This window comes from Cyberlindnera jadinii (assembly GCF_001661405.1).
Source record: "Cyberlindnera jadinii NRRL Y-1542 unplaced genomic scaffold CYBJAscaffold_8, whole genome shotgun sequence".
Lineage (NCBI taxonomy): Eukaryota > Fungi > Ascomycota > Saccharomycetes > Phaffomycetales > Wickerhamomycetaceae > Williopsis > Williopsis jadinii.
Window position 1 is genome coordinate 150,744 of NW_017963659.1, and position 15,456 is coordinate 166,199.

The 15,456-nt window shown below is 47.9% G+C and overlaps 8 protein-coding genes across 8 annotated transcripts; 2 read left to right on the plus strand and 6 right to left on the minus strand.

The window, feature by feature from the left end:
- Positions 1-71: 71 nt before the first annotated feature.
- INA17 (Ina17p) lies at positions 72-607 on the plus strand. The gene is made up of 2 exons (XM_020215192.1): positions 72-405; positions 468-607. The coding sequence occupies exons 1-2, from the start codon at positions 114-116 to the stop codon at positions 569-571; spliced, it is 396 nt and encodes a 131-aa protein (XP_020070026.1). The 5' UTR covers positions 72-113; the 3' UTR covers positions 572-607.
- On the minus strand, positions 600-2,607 carry CYBJADRAFT_168057 (heat shock protein 70). The gene has a single exon (XM_020215193.1). The coding sequence runs from the start codon at positions 2,569-2,571 to the stop codon at positions 688-690; it is 1,884 nt and encodes a 627-aa protein (XP_020070027.1). The 5' UTR covers positions 2,572-2,607; the 3' UTR covers positions 600-687.
- CYBJADRAFT_168058 (SIR2 family NAD-dependent protein deacylase) lies at positions 2,490-3,887 on the minus strand. Its single transcript, XM_020215194.1, has one exon. The coding sequence runs from the start codon at positions 3,842-3,844 to the stop codon at positions 2,852-2,854; it is 993 nt and encodes a 330-aa protein (XP_020070028.1). The 5' UTR covers positions 3,845-3,887; the 3' UTR covers positions 2,490-2,851.
- Positions 3,888-5,382: 1,495 nt separating this feature from the next.
- On the plus strand, positions 5,383-6,684 carry GAS2 (1,3-beta-glucanosyltransferase; the record flags this gene model as incomplete). Its single annotated transcript, XM_020212133.1, has 1 exon — positions 5,383-6,684. A coding segment is annotated over one exon (1,302 nt), but the record flags the coding sequence as incomplete, so codon positions are not given.
- A 425-nt stretch (positions 6,685-7,109) lies between these two features.
- On the minus strand, positions 7,110-7,790 carry TIM21 (Tim21p; the record flags this gene model as incomplete). The annotated part of the gene is made up of 1 exon (XM_020212768.1): positions 7,110-7,790. The coding sequence occupies one exon, from the start codon at positions 7,788-7,790 to the stop codon at positions 7,110-7,112; it is 681 nt and encodes a 226-aa protein (XP_020070030.1).
- Positions 7,791-8,002: 212 nt separating this feature from the next.
- Positions 8,003-10,672, minus strand: MCM6 (MCM DNA helicase complex subunit MCM6; the record flags this gene model as incomplete). Its single annotated transcript, XM_020212760.1, has 1 exon — positions 8,003-10,672. The coding sequence occupies one exon, from the start codon at positions 10,670-10,672 to the stop codon at positions 8,003-8,005; it is 2,670 nt and encodes an 889-aa protein (XP_020070031.1).
- A 590-nt stretch (positions 10,673-11,262) lies between these two features.
- On the minus strand, positions 11,263-12,184 carry CYBJADRAFT_168060 (SUN-domain-containing protein). Its single transcript, XM_020215195.1, has one exon. It carries the CDS (start codon positions 12,162-12,164, stop codon positions 11,598-11,600), a length of 567 nt encoding a protein of 188 aa, XP_020070032.1. The 5' UTR covers positions 12,165-12,184; the 3' UTR covers positions 11,263-11,597.
- Positions 12,185-14,011: 1,827 nt separating this feature from the next.
- Positions 14,012-14,740, minus strand: CYBJADRAFT_168061 (uncharacterized protein). Its single transcript, XM_020215196.1, has one exon. The coding sequence runs from the start codon at positions 14,465-14,467 to the stop codon at positions 14,186-14,188; it is 282 nt and encodes a 93-aa protein (XP_020070033.1). The 5' UTR covers positions 14,468-14,740; the 3' UTR covers positions 14,012-14,185.
- Between the last annotated feature and the right edge of the window lie 716 nt (positions 14,741-15,456).

A 15,456-nucleotide genomic window follows, 5' to 3' on the forward strand; every position in this document is an offset into this window, starting at 1 on the left:
GGAAGCCTACAAAAGTGCGAATTTTCCCCTTCCTCCACCATCCACATCAACATCAACATCAACATCAACATCGCCACCGTCACAGTGAAGCAAACAGAGCACCGATGCGGACGATGAGACAGCTGCTGGCGACGGCCAGAGACAGCGCCAGAGCACTGTCCACGGGCAGTGCTCTGTGGAACAAGAACGCCCAGGACATCGACAGGCTGAACAGCATGATTAGGCAGAAGCTGCTGGAGATGGAAGAGCTCGAGAAGAAGCGGATAGAGGACGCGAAGAAGCCGAAGCTCGCGGACTTCACGAGGCCCATACTGCTGACGTTGGGCATCAGCTCGATTGTGTACTTCTCGTACCACCTGCTGTGGTGGAACCTGGAGTACGATGAACGAGAAGCTGTGCTGAAAGGTAAGCACTTGGATCCAATCATGGCCCAGAGCCAGGGGAAGATGGTACTAACACCAGCGCAGAACTCGTCAGGGAGAAGGAACTGGAGCTCCAGGGTGCCATTGAGGAGCAGCAGGCGTCGGCTCCAGCCTGTAAGCCGTGGTATAGACGGCTCAGACTCTGGTGAGCGGCCCTGCCTGTACATAGTAACACAATATATGAGTATCGTCATCATTTTGCTATCATAGTGCTGTAGAAGGAGCACTGTGGTGGGTGGCAAGAGCCTCTATTTACATACACACGCTAGCGCTGTTGGCCCCTCTGCTTCTGAGCCACACGTTTGAACACCTCAATCGATGCTGCTTGTAGTTCTTGTGATAGCCTCTTCAGGTCAGCAACGGTGACCTCGCCTCCGTCCCGTGCGAGCTGGACCTGCGACTTCACCTCCTGGATCTTGCTCATCATCTCGTCGTAGCCTTCATCCTCCTTGATGTACTCTGGGAATGAGTCGATGGCAGCCTCTGTATCTCTGACAACGAGCCCAACGTCTGTTGCTGCGCCGACACGGCGCTTCTTGACCTGGTCCTCCTCCTTGTACCTCTCTCCTTCTTCAACCATACGTTGGATCTCAGCTTCTGTTAGCCCTGAGTTGCCAACAACGGTTATCGACGTCTCCTTGCCCGACACCTTCTCCCGGGCACTGACGTTGATGATGCCATCGGCATCAATGTCGAACGACACTTCCACCTGCGGCACTCCCTTTGGCATTGGAGGGATGCCACTCAGCTTGAAGTGACCAATGAGCTTGTTATCCTGGACGAGCCCTCTCTCACCTTGGAATACTCGGATCTCAACGCCAGTTTGGTTGTCAACACCGGTGGAGTAGATGTCGGTCTTCTTCACAGGAACAACCGTGTTACGTGGAATCAGCGGCGAGAAGACACCGCCATAGGTTTCAATGCCCAAGGTCAAGGGAGTGACGTCCAGCAGCAACACGTCCTTGATGGCTCCAGAGAGCACGCCGCCCTGGATGGCGGCACCAAGCGCCACGGCCTCATCAGGGTTCACGCTCGTGGACGGCGGCTTGCCAAAGATACTGTGCACGGTGCTTCTGATCTTGGGCATTCTCGTCATGCCTCCAACGAGGATGACTTCATCGATGTCGTCTTTGGTGAGGTCTGCGTCCCTCAGCGCACGCTTGACGGGCTCGATGGTACGGTTGATGAGATGCAACGTCATCTCGTCCAGCTGCTGCTCAGTCAGTTTGAAAGATATATGGTGATTCTCATGGATAAAGGGTATATCCACGGTGGTTTCCTTTACGTGTGATAGCTCGATTTTGGCCTTCTCTGCTGCCTCTCTGACTCTTTGAACCTTTTCACGGTCTGACGAGATGTCGATGCCACTCTTCTCCTTGAAGTACGCCAGAATGTACTGCACCAGCAAGATGTCAAAGTCCTCGCCTCCCAAATGGGTATCACCGTTCGTCGAACGGACTTCAAAGACTCCGTCTTCGATGTCCAGGATGGAAATGTCAAAAGTACCGCCACCAAGGTCGAAAACAGCAACGATACCGTCGTTGGACTTGTCCAGCCCATACGCCAGCGCAGCAGCAGTAGGCTCGTTCACCACTCGCAGCACGTTCAGGCCGGCAATCTGTCCCGCGTCCTTGGTGGCCTGTCTCTGAGAGTCGTTGAAGTAGGCAGGCACCGTGACAACAGCGTTCTTGATCTTCTCTCCCAGGCCCACCTCCGCGATCTCCTTCATCTTATTCAACACATACCCACCTATCTGTGACGGACTATAACGCTGGCCAAACGCTTCTACCCACGCATCCCCGTTGTCGTTCTCAACAATCTTGTATGGAACATGAGCCATGTCGAACTTGATCTCACTGTCCGTGAACTTCCGGCCAATGAGCCTCTTTGTAGCGTAGAACGTGTTCTCCGTGTTCAGCACCAGCTGTCTCTTCGCAGCACCGCCAACTATCACCTCACCAGACTTGTCTATCGCAACTATCGACGGCGTTGTACGAGCACCGTCCTCGTTCTCGATGATTGTGGGCTCGGAGCCTCTCATCACGGCAACGGCAGAGTTCGTCGTGCCGAGGTCGATTCCAATCACAGTGGACGAGTGCTGTGCACTCGTCGCCAGAGTACGCAATGGGCTTCTGAACCGTGACAGCATTGCTTAGCTAACGCTTCTTCCTCTCTTCAGCTCGGGCCTCAATCCTCGTTGTTTGCTGTTGATGTGGAAACTTCGTAGCGGCCTCACCCGGGCACCCGGCCGTAAAACTCCAGGTGCGGGTGTGTTGGCCCGGGGCAGCTCATCGCGCGTGCTTAGTCAGCAAGCGATGTGGTGGTATACGCTGGTGTACGCTAGGAAATACGCTGGCACACGGTGTTCTACGTCCAATTGGTCGTTAAAGGGTCGTTCTATGCGGTGTGGGTGTTGTGTACACTGACTGTCACATCTTCTTCCAGTTTCTGGGCAGGAAGTGTGTTCCAATTAGAGGCTCCAGAGCCTTTGGAAGCCACTCAGCAGCATCGCCTTTGAAGCCCCATCCCCCGTGCTTCCTGACGTCCTCCTCGTCGATCTCGGTGTTGAACACTGCGATCTTGCCACCTTGCTGCTGTACTCTCTCCACGTACCCCATTGCTGGCCAAACTGTGCCCGAGGTTCCAATCACGAGCACCAAATCCACGTGGTTTGAAGTCAAGAACTCATCGGCCTTGTCTATCACCTTCAGAGGCAGAGATTCACCAAACCACACTACGCCAGGTCTCAGCAGGCTGTTGCACTTGGGACAATGTGGCAATTCGTCGTCAGTGATCGTGGAGATGGGCTTGAGGTCCGGGGATGACGTTACAGATGAGCTCTTTGATTCTGCCTGTATAGTTTCTGTAGCTCTACGCTTCTTAGCACAAGAGTCGCCGCTGTCTTCCAACGGCCTCTTCTTCTGTCTCACAAACTCATCCTCGTTGCCACCGAGAGCAGGAGTAAGTGGATGCTCTCTGTTGTTTTCCTCGACGTAATTACAGAAGAACCCGGTGCATCTCAGCGTGAACAAGGACCCATGCAGTTCCAGCAGCGTGTCCTTCTGCTGCCTGGCCCTCGTACTGAGCCCATCGACGTTCTGTGTCAGGGTGAGGAAGTTAACATCGTGTCTTCGGCTCAACTCTGCCAAAGCAAAATGGCCCTTGTTGGGACGCGCTTTCAGGGCAAGAAACCTCCTTGAGCTGTAGAATTGCCACACCAGGCCTGGATCCACGTGAAAGGCATCGGGTGTGGCCAGATCTATCGGTGAGTAGTTACGCCAGAGGCCTCCGCTCCCTCGAAACGTCTGTAGTCCAGAAGAGGCACTGAGCCCAGCACCAACAACAGCAAGTATCGTCTTACAGCTCAGCAGGTAGTCGTGGAACGCGTTCAGATCAGCGATATCCCTGACGGATCGTGACATCGAGCAATACAAGAGGAGATACACACCGGCTTTCTCCGTGCTCCCCGGTGTTTGATGAGGGAAACAGCAGTGGTTTGTCCAGAGCCAAAGCTCTACGCCTAAGTAAAAAAGATGGTGGTGATAATGCGCGTGGTTCATAACCTTTCCGCATTGGGAAATGTAAACATGTCAAAAAGTACATCACATCGCATCGTGAGATGGCTATTATACGGCCATTGTGCCGGGCTGGCGCTGGTAATTGGTGCCTGTCGCTAAGGTATTTGCTTCTCAGTGTGGTTTATGATGGTTTGGATGGGTTGCTGGGCCAGCTGGGCCAGCTGGACCGGGAAAGGCGACCCAATTGTGTCTCTTTGGCGTAGGAGATATTGGCTTGAGAGGCATGAGCAGTGTCTCAGCAGTAGAGCATTGAATGGTCTTTAAGTGTTGATAGTTGGGAGGCCAGAACCGCCTGGAACACTCAATTGGGTAGCTGTGGTGTGTAGGTGTCACTTTAGGTGAAGCTCAGCTGTGCGGAGACGGTGTGCGCTACGAACAGCCTGGTCTCAGTGTCATTGTTAACGTGGAGTCAACTGCTGCTCGTACGCCATCACCAGGTGTTGTGGGCAGAAGGACGACCAGGGGGAGCATAGTGGGCCATAAGATGTGAGAGGACACTCAGTTGGTGTATAGAGCTATATGTCGATGTGTCTGCCGTGAAGACTGCACATGAACAGGTCACAGCAGTTGACCGTAATACGCCCCATGTTGGGTCTCTCGTTGCGCAAAACGCTCATTTAAAGCATCTTATTGCCAAATGGCATATGTACTGTTACCATGGTTAACACTGTGAGGCTCTCTACCATTGATGGACTCTACTGGTTGCGACAGCTACCAAAAGTGTTGATGAAGGAAGCCCTGAATCCACGCCCTATAGCTGGCTTCTCGTATGTAGCTCGCATCAGCGAGAACAACCACTGCATAAGCGTATCATTACGGGCCTGAGCTTGCGATGATCGTGCATCATTGCCATTGCAAGTGATGTACTCCACTCCTTTACACTGGTTCTCGGTGTTCAGACGCTATCATCCACCGTTGCACATCGCTATACGCTGCCAGCTCAGCTGTGTCACAGCCCTCCAGAAGGACCCCCACGCCCAATTGAAGCGTATACTCCATCTCACACCATTCACCATATCTTCGACAGCTCACAGCTTCCTGTTTATCACATTAAAACCCCAGGTTTTGTGTCCAATGTTGAACCATCCCGCTAAGCAATTAAGCTGAATGTTTGATACACAAAACTTCTCCTGTTCACTATCACCAAAACACAGCTCTCAACTCGGTGTGGAAGCATGTTGTTTGAGCATATGAGCACGCTTGTCACGGCTACAGTGGCCTCTCACCATGCGTTTGAGACGACTTTCCTGCTGAAGAGCGTGGTGGCTTCACCACTGACCGTCGTTACTCTGGCGACCACTGAGAGCCCGGTGTGGTTAACGAACCATGAGATTGGCCTGGCATACGCCAATGTGACCTCTTCTGATGAGACAACACCTCTGGAGCCCTCAGTGGCCACCACAGAGTTTGGGCCTGTGGAGGTGTATGGCAACAAGTTCTTCAATTCTAAGACTGGTGACCAGTTCTTCCTCAAGGGCATTGCTTATCAGCCCAGCAGAGCAGCCAATGATGTCGTTGCTGCGCTGTACGATGGACTGACCATCATTGATCCCATGGCTGATCCACGCCTCTGTCTAAGAGATTTGCCCTACCTCTCTGCCTTGGGCGTCAATACCATCCGTGTGTACTCCATTGATACAGAGAAGGACCATGATGTCTGTTTCAAGGCATATCAAGACGCCGGTATCTATGTCATTGCAGACTTGAGTGAGCCTGGTAGAAGCATCAACAGAGAGAGTCCAAGCTGGGATCTCACGCTCTTTGCCCGCTACAGAGACGTGGTTGATTCCTTGCAAAAGTACGATAACATCTTGGGCTTCATCGCTGGTAATGAAGTCACCAACGACAAGACCAACACTGGTGCTTCACCGTTTGTGAAGTCATCAATTAGAGATATCAAGGAGTATATCAGGACTCAGAACTACAGAGGCATCCCTGTTGGATACTCAACAAACGACGACGCAGAGACGAGAGATGACATTGCAAGATACTTTGCCTGTGGTGATGATACTGTGGACTTTTACGGTATCAACATGTACGAATGGTGTGGATTCTCCAGCTTCCATACCAGTGGATACAGAGAGCGTACGGAGGAGTTCAAAGATTATCCAGTCCCTGTGTTCTTCTCAGAGTTTGGGTGTAATTTACAAAGACCACGTCCTTTCACAGAGGTTGAAGCGTTGTTTGGCAGCTTAATGACACAGGTGTGGTCTGGAGGATTGGCGTACATGTACTTTGAAGAGCCAAATGAGTTTGGTGTTGTTGAAGTTACAGCCAATGGTGGCATTAAACCGTTGCCTGATTTCTACAACTTACAAAAGGCCTTTAGTTCAGCAAACCCTCGTGGAGTCAACTTGAGTGACTACAAGGCGAGCTACAAGCTGGTGCCATATCCAAAGTGTCCAGGCAAGTCCAATGTTTGGAAGGCATCCAATGAGATCCCACAGTCTCCAAACAAGGTCAAATGTGACTGTATGGAGTCCACCTTGAAGTGCAGGCTTGCCAACATCAAGGAGACGAACTTGCCTAAGGTGTTTGACTATGCCTGTGATAATGTTGATTGTTCTGACATCCGTGCGGATGGTGTTGATGGGAAGTATGGTGTCTTCTCTGATTGTTCTTCAGTTCAGAAGGCTTCTTTTGTCTTGAATGAATTGTTCAAGAAGCAAGGTGGTGGAACGTCAGACGACTGTGACTTCAACGGTGTGGCTCTGTTGGCCAGTAAGCTTGCAACGCTGGAAGTGTTGGAGACGAACGTGCAAAGCAATGGTGAAACATGTGCTGCTGTGTTGGGGAGAGATGTTCTCTCACAGTTGATGTCATACCCTGAGATTAAAAGAACCACTGTCAGCTCGAAACATGTCAATCTACACGCACCAAACGATACATCAACATTAAAGGTTGAAAGCAAGGCATCTACACAGAGAAGATTCTACTCCAGGATTGTTGTTGACTTGAGTTTGGCGTTTGTCTTTGTCTTGCTCTTAACAGTGTTTGTGCCTTGAGTGTGATGGAAGACACACAACATTATATACATGCTAGGAATATTGAAATGCGATTATAAGTGCCATAGGTATCGTCATTATAAATTAAGGATATGTCTGTTCCTCTAATCAGTCTTTGGGCCCCATCTTACACCCAGGAACCCAGCATTGGGGTCTCTTGATCCAAGCAATTTTGGCTGCGGTGGTGCGATGATGTAGTGTCTCTTCTCACCAGGAACGTCCAGGTAAATGTACGAGTACTCTGGGTGTAATACATCGTCGTGAATGGATTCTAGCTGAACGCTTCCGTGTCTTTGTTTGCTTTCAACGTGGAATCTCATGAACAGGTGCTCTTTTCCGGACTTGTCCATACGACGTGTACTCGAGATAGGTCTGTTTCTCGTCCATTTATTGTCTGTGGTTTCACCATAGGCCTTCAGTCTCTTTCCAGGCTCGAGCAGTAACAACTCCTGTGCCTTTGGATCGGTCTCCACCATGCTCACAGCTTTGTTGAACACCTGCGTATCACCAGAAGGAAGAACAATCTCTGCAACAACAAGGTAAATGACAAGACCAGCAAGACCAGCAGCGCCTACAACTACTGTGGAGGCAAAGGCAAATGTCGAAGCAGTCTTAATACGAGCCCATAGCGGGATCTTATCCGATTTTGAGTCTTTTGACTCGGACGTCTTCGTCGTCTGCTGAAGTAAACCTCTTTGAACCGTTGAAAAGGCTCGTGGGTAATTACAAAGACCAATTGAACGAACTGGGACGCACACAGTCGATAACGAACTTCTTAAAAGCATCTTTCTCCACCTCTCCGTATCTCTTTGTTTCACCAAAAGTATCTCTGACGATGACTTGTGGGCCCAATGATGGAAGAACATCGAAGAGGTTTTTCTCCCGGTTTTAGTCGTCCGCCACGGAAACATCCGGACATTTCACACCAACAGTGAGAATGCGCTAGATTCATTGTGAGTATTCGTATTAACGTGGTATTGTAGGTATATTATACATCCTATTCCTCTTCTTGTTCCCCAGAGAAGAAGTCATAGATCGCATTGTTTGGGTTGATATCGTAAACTGTTCTTCCCGATTGTAAATCTTCAGGTGATTCTTGCTCGATATCAGGAATCTCACCACGGATCTCCAAAAAGGTTCTATCCTTCTTGAGTCTCTTGAGAACTTTACTAGCGATTTTAGCCTCCTTACGGTACTCTGCCTCGGTCTCTATCTTATCTTCAATTCCATCCAGGTATCCCTTGATGAGATCGTCTGCAGTGAGACCCTTTGGCTGTCTGTGTTCATCCTTCTTCTCCTCTGCAATCATGTAGGCCATTGCGTTTCTGATCTCGACAAACTTTTCGTATGGGATGGCAAGTTTGGTCTTCTTCTGTGCCTTTTCCTGTGGTGTTTGCGGTTGTTCAGGTTCTTCTGTAACTTCCTGCTCCTTTTCAGTGTTACCCATCTCAGCATCGTCGACATCATGGTGCTCATCGTCGTCCCCTGCATCTGCGTCTGCATCATCGTCATCGTCAGCTAAGTCAACATCGTCAAAGTCCACTCTAATAATAGATTGCCTCAGAAGGTCGAAAGCCTCACCGACAATAGGTTCATCAATTTTATTAGAACAACTTGCTCTGGCAATGGCTTCTGATAATCTAATCATGGATTCCAGTTGACGCACTGTAATTCTGTAAGAGCTTCTTCCTTTACCTTGAGCGTCATCAGCTCTAAGTGCTTGGTACTTCTCAATGAGTAATCTTCTAGCACCCTTAGTCATTTTTGGCTTGAAGGTTCTTGCGTACTTGATATACCTCAAAACCTCGGCAGCAGTGTATGGAGGTTCAATGGCATCGTCTTGCATCATGTGCAAGTTAACTATATGGCTTGCTAACTGCGTATCCACTCTCTCATTAGGATCATCTAAAATGACAAAGAACAAGTCAAATCTTGACATGATAGGAGCAGTCATGTTCAGGTTAGCCCTCAACCCGACTTTCCTGTTGTAACGGCCATCGATAGGGTTGGCAGCAGCCAATATTGAAGTTCTAGCGTTCAAAGTTGCATGGATACCAGCCTTTGCAATAGAGATCGTCTGTTGTTCCATGGCCTCGTGGATGGCAACTTGATCTGAAACGTTCATCTTGTCAAATTCATCGATACAACAGATACCGTTGTCTGCAAGCATCAGAGCACCAGCCTCGATGGTGAATTCACCCGTTTCTTCATCACGAACCACCGCTGCCGTAAGACCTGCGGCGGAGGAAGCCTTACCAGAAGTGTAAATAGCTCTTGGTGCGAAATTGGTCACATACTTTAGGAACTGGGACTTGGACGTTGATGGGTCACCGACAATACATACGTTTATATCACCTCTTAATTTGATACCGTCGACTGTTTTCTTGTGGACTCCACCAAGCAGTTGAAGTAATACACCTTTCTTGATAATTTCATGTCCATAAACCGCTGGTGCAATAGACGCCACCAATTTGGAATAGATATGAGGATCCTCCAACATCTCCTTTAGTTCGTTCTTCTCAGCATCGGTCAAATTCTCCAAAAATTGTTCTTGATCTGCATCCAAGGTTTCGTCAGAGTTATCCTCGTAGCTCTCTCCTGAGCCGTTAGTTACCAAGGAGGCAACGTAATTACCCAAGAATGCTATGGAATAAGTGAGATCCCTCACACCTAGTACTTTTAGTCCACTGACACCTGAATTTAAACCTTCGTTTCTCTGTCCTTCTCTCACAGAGCTTGGTTTAACACCAGGCAATCCCAACTGCGACAAATCTGGTAAGACAATTGGACTACCTGTAAATTTACACCGATCACCAGGTTTGGCCTTCTCTACAATATCACCTCTGAGGACGATATCAAAAGTTCTCGGCATGGAACCAGAAGGAATTTCGTTTGAATTCTCTTGAATCCTGAGCTTTTGCCAGTCTGTGAATTGAGATTTGGCAATGTTCAAAGTCCACATCGATTGATTTGAACATTGTGGGTTTGGACAATGGGTAGGCTCTGTGTACTTGAACACCTGTTCAACACCTTCAACAACTGCCCTGCACTGATCACAACTAAAAGTTGCCTTGTATAGCTCTGGACGAACCTCAGATGTTCTTGTCACTGTACCTGAGATACACAAGAGCGAGCCGATTTGATCTGCTCTGATGTCTCTGATCTTTTGCACCAAAGGCAGATTGTAGAACCCAATATGGAACACCCTTTCAACTTCATCAAAATTTGACGCTGTCGAGGCGCCAGTGTCTATCTCTGAGTCTCCCGACGAGAACCCTGTTCTCAACAACCCTGGCACGTGTCTTCTGATAACTTTCCTCAACGCCTTGTGTAAGAATGGTAAGAATCTGTAGTACTGTTCAGTCACAGCAGTGGCCAGGACACCGTTTTCACGTGTAAGTATATGTGTGTAGTCAATGAACAATGAGTTTGTCTCGTTCTGTTTCATGGCCTCCAGCTTGGCCAGATATATCCTCCCTTCAAACCTCTCGTGCAGCAGCTTCTCCGTCTGTGTTGTGTGTTCTAGAGGCTGGTTCAACGTGAACTCCTCCAGGAACTGCTCAAATGCCTCGGCAACCTTCTCACCAGTGTTGTCGGTGATCTTCTTGATGGCATTCAAGTTTGTTCTGTTGATTCTCTCTATTCTTTCATTCTCAGCGCCCTCCATCGCCACATCATTGGCGTTGTTCGTCAGATCTGAAAAGATGTTGGAGCCCAGTTCATGGCCGCCAACGTTGTTGTTCCCGCTGATCGAGGAGGGTGGTAACGACGTTGCTGGAGAAGACATTGGTTCACAGTACGAGTTCACACGATGAGTTCACACGATGAGTTCACACGCTGAAGTTTGAACGAAAAGAGAAACAAAAGTACGCGTGAAACTTTGCGCGCGTGGGTTTTTTTCTCGTCCCTTGAACGTTTTCTTTTTGTGGCTCAAACGCGTTCAATTTATTCCCAAAGAGGAAATCGTGAGCAACCCGACGCAGAGCATGAAAAAACTTCGCGTTCCCAAAAGAGAAAAAACAAAGCAACGGCTATGTAAAGGTATCAAGCAAAGGATATCATAAAATTTCAGTCATAAACAAAGGGGAAGGAAACCAATCCTGGCGAGAATGGCTTCTTTCATAAAAGGTAGCAATGTATATAAAGATATAAGAGAAAAGAGTAAAAAAATAAACCTTCCAAAGCCAACAGATATACACATAATCCTTCTTGATTTCCAAGCCAAGATGGTTCACGAGAGAAATAAGAGAAACCAATAGCCAAAGGAATAGCAGGAGAGATCAAAAGAAAAGCAAAAAAAAAAAGAAATCGAGCTCTTTGCGTGTATACTGTGTCTGTGAGGAAGGTTATAAGTCCAAAGCGGTGCCAAAAGCATGAGATTGGGAAACACGTCGTAGCTCTCCTCGATCTGTTGTTTTCCTCTTTAGAAAGAAAAGAAAATGATGAGAAGCGAGATGGCACACGTGTATAAAACAGTCACACAGGTCGACACAGGACACCCAAGAGTTTTTATGGAAGCGAATGAAAGTTGGGCCCGTCAAAGAAATGGTATAAAATAATGTAGCATGCAATATCAGACGTCCAAGAGTGGATCAGTAAAAGACGAAGTTTGCAGAACCAGAGGTGACAGAAACGGTACAACCATCGGAGTTTGATCCAGAGTATGAGCCATCGATATAAGCACAAGCACCGTTAACAGAAGATCCACTTGTGGCTTCGATCTTGAGGTTGTAGTTTGGAGCGTTTTTGTTGTTTGGGTTTGGAATGATGGACAAGTAAGTGATACCGCCTGTGTAACCAGCACCCAAGACAACTGGGGCCCAGTTACCGACACCAGAGCCATCGGTACCCCAAATACAACCATCTTCAACAGAGACACCTTGGTCGTTGACGTAGTATTGGGTAGAGGTCTTAGCACCATTCCATTGGAAGTAGGTATCAGAGTCGACAACAGAGATTGGCTTCTTGGAACCTGGTGAGACAAGGGTTGGAACGTTCATGTTCTCAGAACCTGGGTAGTCGGTACGACAAAGGGCAACCTCCTTTTCAACGTTGTTAACAGCGTAAGAGGAGTCAACACCCCACTCACACAATTTAGACTTGGCGGAGTTGGATCTGTACAAGTAACCGTTCTTACAGTACAATCCACCAACGGACATGCCGTTAGATGGTTGGTTTGATGGCCACTGAGTCTTGGACATACCAGCTTGACAAGCGTAAGAACAGTAGTAACCATCTTGACAAGTGGTAGCAGTGTTACCACTCAGATCCATGATGGATGCGTAACCACCCAAGTTGATCCAGTCAAGTGGAACAACACCCTGGCCTGAAGGGAAATCAGTACACTTGATGGTACCATCTTGGAAGTCTTCAGATGGGTCCTCAAAGTCACTCAAGTCACCGTCAATACCAACAGAGGATCCGGATGAGGAACCTGAACTTGCTGTTGTGGCAGCGGCAGCGGATGAGGAAGAAGTCTTTGTAGAGGTCTGAAGAGTGGTTTGTTGTTGAGAAGTGCTTGTGCTCTGAGTTGTAGTACCCTCAGTGGTCTTCGCAGTAGAGCTGGTGGTTGCAGCAGTTGTAGCAGCTTGAGTAGAAACAGTTGTGGCGGCAGCGCTTGTTGTGGTCTCAGCGGTTGATGGGCCAGCAACTGGGTTACCGTTGGAGTCAACGTAAGCAACCTTGGTCTCGGTAACAACAACAATGTCACGCTTGTGCATGTGGTGCTCATGGACTGGAGCACTAAGAACAGTGGACGCCAGAGCCAACAATGGAATGATAGTGTACTTCATGGTATCTCTATTTTTAAACGACAAACACGAGTGAAGAATAAACAATAAGTGCCAACTGGTCAATTAAGGAAAGTGGGTGTTCAACAATTCAGATAAAAACTAAAGGAATGACAAAAGGGAATGAATGAACTTTAGTTGAACAAAAGATACCAGGTCAGAATTATTGTTTGGTTTAAAGGAATGACTTTATTCTGTTTGTTGATCTGGAAGAGCAAAGGAGAGAGAAAAAAAAAGAGAAGAGGAAAGGGGGAAAAAGCTTCTTTTTTTGTTGACATTCGTTGCCTGAGCGGCAGAATCTGGTTATATATGGGAGATTCGAGAATTTTCGCTCTTTTTGGTTGAATCTCCTTGATGCAAAACAGTGGAAAAGAAAGAAAAAAAATAAGCAGACGGATGCTAAAGTTTAAACTTTAATGGGAAACTTACCGGATCGGGAGTCTTCATGCAGCTCGGTAAGTACATGCTCGGTTGGGGACACATGAATCTCATACTGTGTCATTACCGTCCTTTGTTCTTCGACGGTCTAGACTTTTAACTTGCATACTCGCTGTGCATTTTTTTTTGTGTGGTGCGCATCAATTTTCCCTACCGCTCTCTCGACTGTTAAATCTTGGAATGAAACAATTCTGCGTGGACTCGATGGGCTTGGAGTGTTGTACGGAGACGGTTTCCAGGCTCAATGACATCTGGGAGGAAGGGACCAGTGCCAGTTGACTAGACTTGATTATATTAGCTGGTGTGGGTTTAAAACATTTAGTAGTGGTGTGTTACCGCTGCTGGATGATCACTTCAGGCTGTTCCTTCGGGCGCGTGTTTCACCTCGGTTTCATCTCTTGAGGGTAAGAAAGACACACACAACCATCGTTGCATGTGCTCCTGACTACAACTCCCAGGCCCTTGACTAAGGGAACTAGGTCTCTTTTCTTTTTGATATGCGGTTGTATAGACATATGGGCATGATCTCTCCATTGGCCAATGGCGATTGTCCTTAGCACTACGTCATCAATGGCAACGATTCGTCAGAGTGCGCCCAAACATTGGCCTCGCTCTGAAACAACCACGATGTGTCCGTCAACCAACCGGATCATGACGCTCACAAACAGCACACATCACCGGTTTCATTGGCACAAGCATGTCGTGGAAAACGCTTACGAAAGGGTGAACGAACTGCTGAAGCCCGTAATCATGTACATAATTTACTATATGACAGTTCTCTTTGCTGTACATTCAGTCGTGAATGCAAATTTCTCTTCGACCTAATTCGTTACATTGGCAGATTTTTTGCGCCTTTTTTTCGCCTTGAGGATGCAAGTAATAATTACCTGCGTCTCCTGTGCAAAAGAGACTCAATATCTACCATTACTAGTGGCTAATTAACACAGCCTTGGTCAAAGTGGTGATTCGATGTGCCTATAAGTGATTTGATTATTCGGTCCAACCTCGATATGTTCCGTCAAGTCTAGACTGGTCAGCGCTGAAGCATAGTCCACCCTTATGTGCGAACGCTGTCCTCGTAACTTAACCCCGGCAGCCAAAGGTCCCAATAGCCAGAGGTTCCAAGAGCCAAAGGTTCCAATAGCCAGTAACGCTCTTTCCGTACGCCAATCAACCAACAACTCCATTGGTTCAGGTGCCGTGAATGATTTCAGGCGTTCCAAAGGTTCATCCATTACTCTTGAACCCCGGTTTGGGTAGCCGTCCTATCATCAACCTTTCGGCTGAAACAGTATTGCGTAATTGGTGTGTTTTTTACTGATCGTGTGCGCACTTTGCGTGCCTGGATTCAAGAATCCTCCTCCTTTCAAATCATGATGAGACTTCCGCCTACAGTCTGATCCAATCGTGCGGTCGAAGATAACTGCTGAAACGCCATAGTTCTCGCTGGAGACGATATGCTGTTGATGTCCTCCTATTACGCACCCTTACCACACACCCCTACCACAGCGTCCTTCGTAATGGTCAAATCGTCCGAAACCGAGAGCCATGAAAAACTATTGGAGTTTTTCTGTAGAGTATGCAAAGACGTTGTGAAGGTGCAGAAGTTGTCGGACCCGTGAAATTGGCAACGTGAAGTAGTGAGAAATACACACGAGGAATGTACAGATCACATTTGGAACGAAATGATCCATGACCTATCACCCCTATCACCCCCATCAGAACAGCTTCTTCGTTGGTTTAACCCTTTTGAAAATGTCCTATGCGCCCTCAAGTCGTAAGCAATATAATAACATGGTGCATACGCTGCTAAATCATCCGCACATCAAAGGAGTATGCACTCTGTGTGAATTTAACATTTTGCAATTGGATTTGATCAGATCTTTGCGAAATGTAATCGAGTATCATACCGTGTTTCGATTATAATGGATCATGTACTACAATTGCACCCGTGTAGGCGTTAGCCGTTATTGGCTCCTCTAACGACGTTCCAGTGATCAAATGCGGTTGATCTTCAGCGAACTTTATTTTTTGTTCACACGCTGGATGCCGTATATCTGCCGCGTCGCCATCACCATCAATCGATGTCAGCGAATCAAAGCCCAGGAAGCGAGCTAAACGGGTGAGGGTGGGCTATGGAGTCAACCGAACCTGTAGCAAGGGAATGGAGATCAACTCTTTTACCCTAAAGTGGTTAAATCACTCAATTAGGACAGTTTAATTG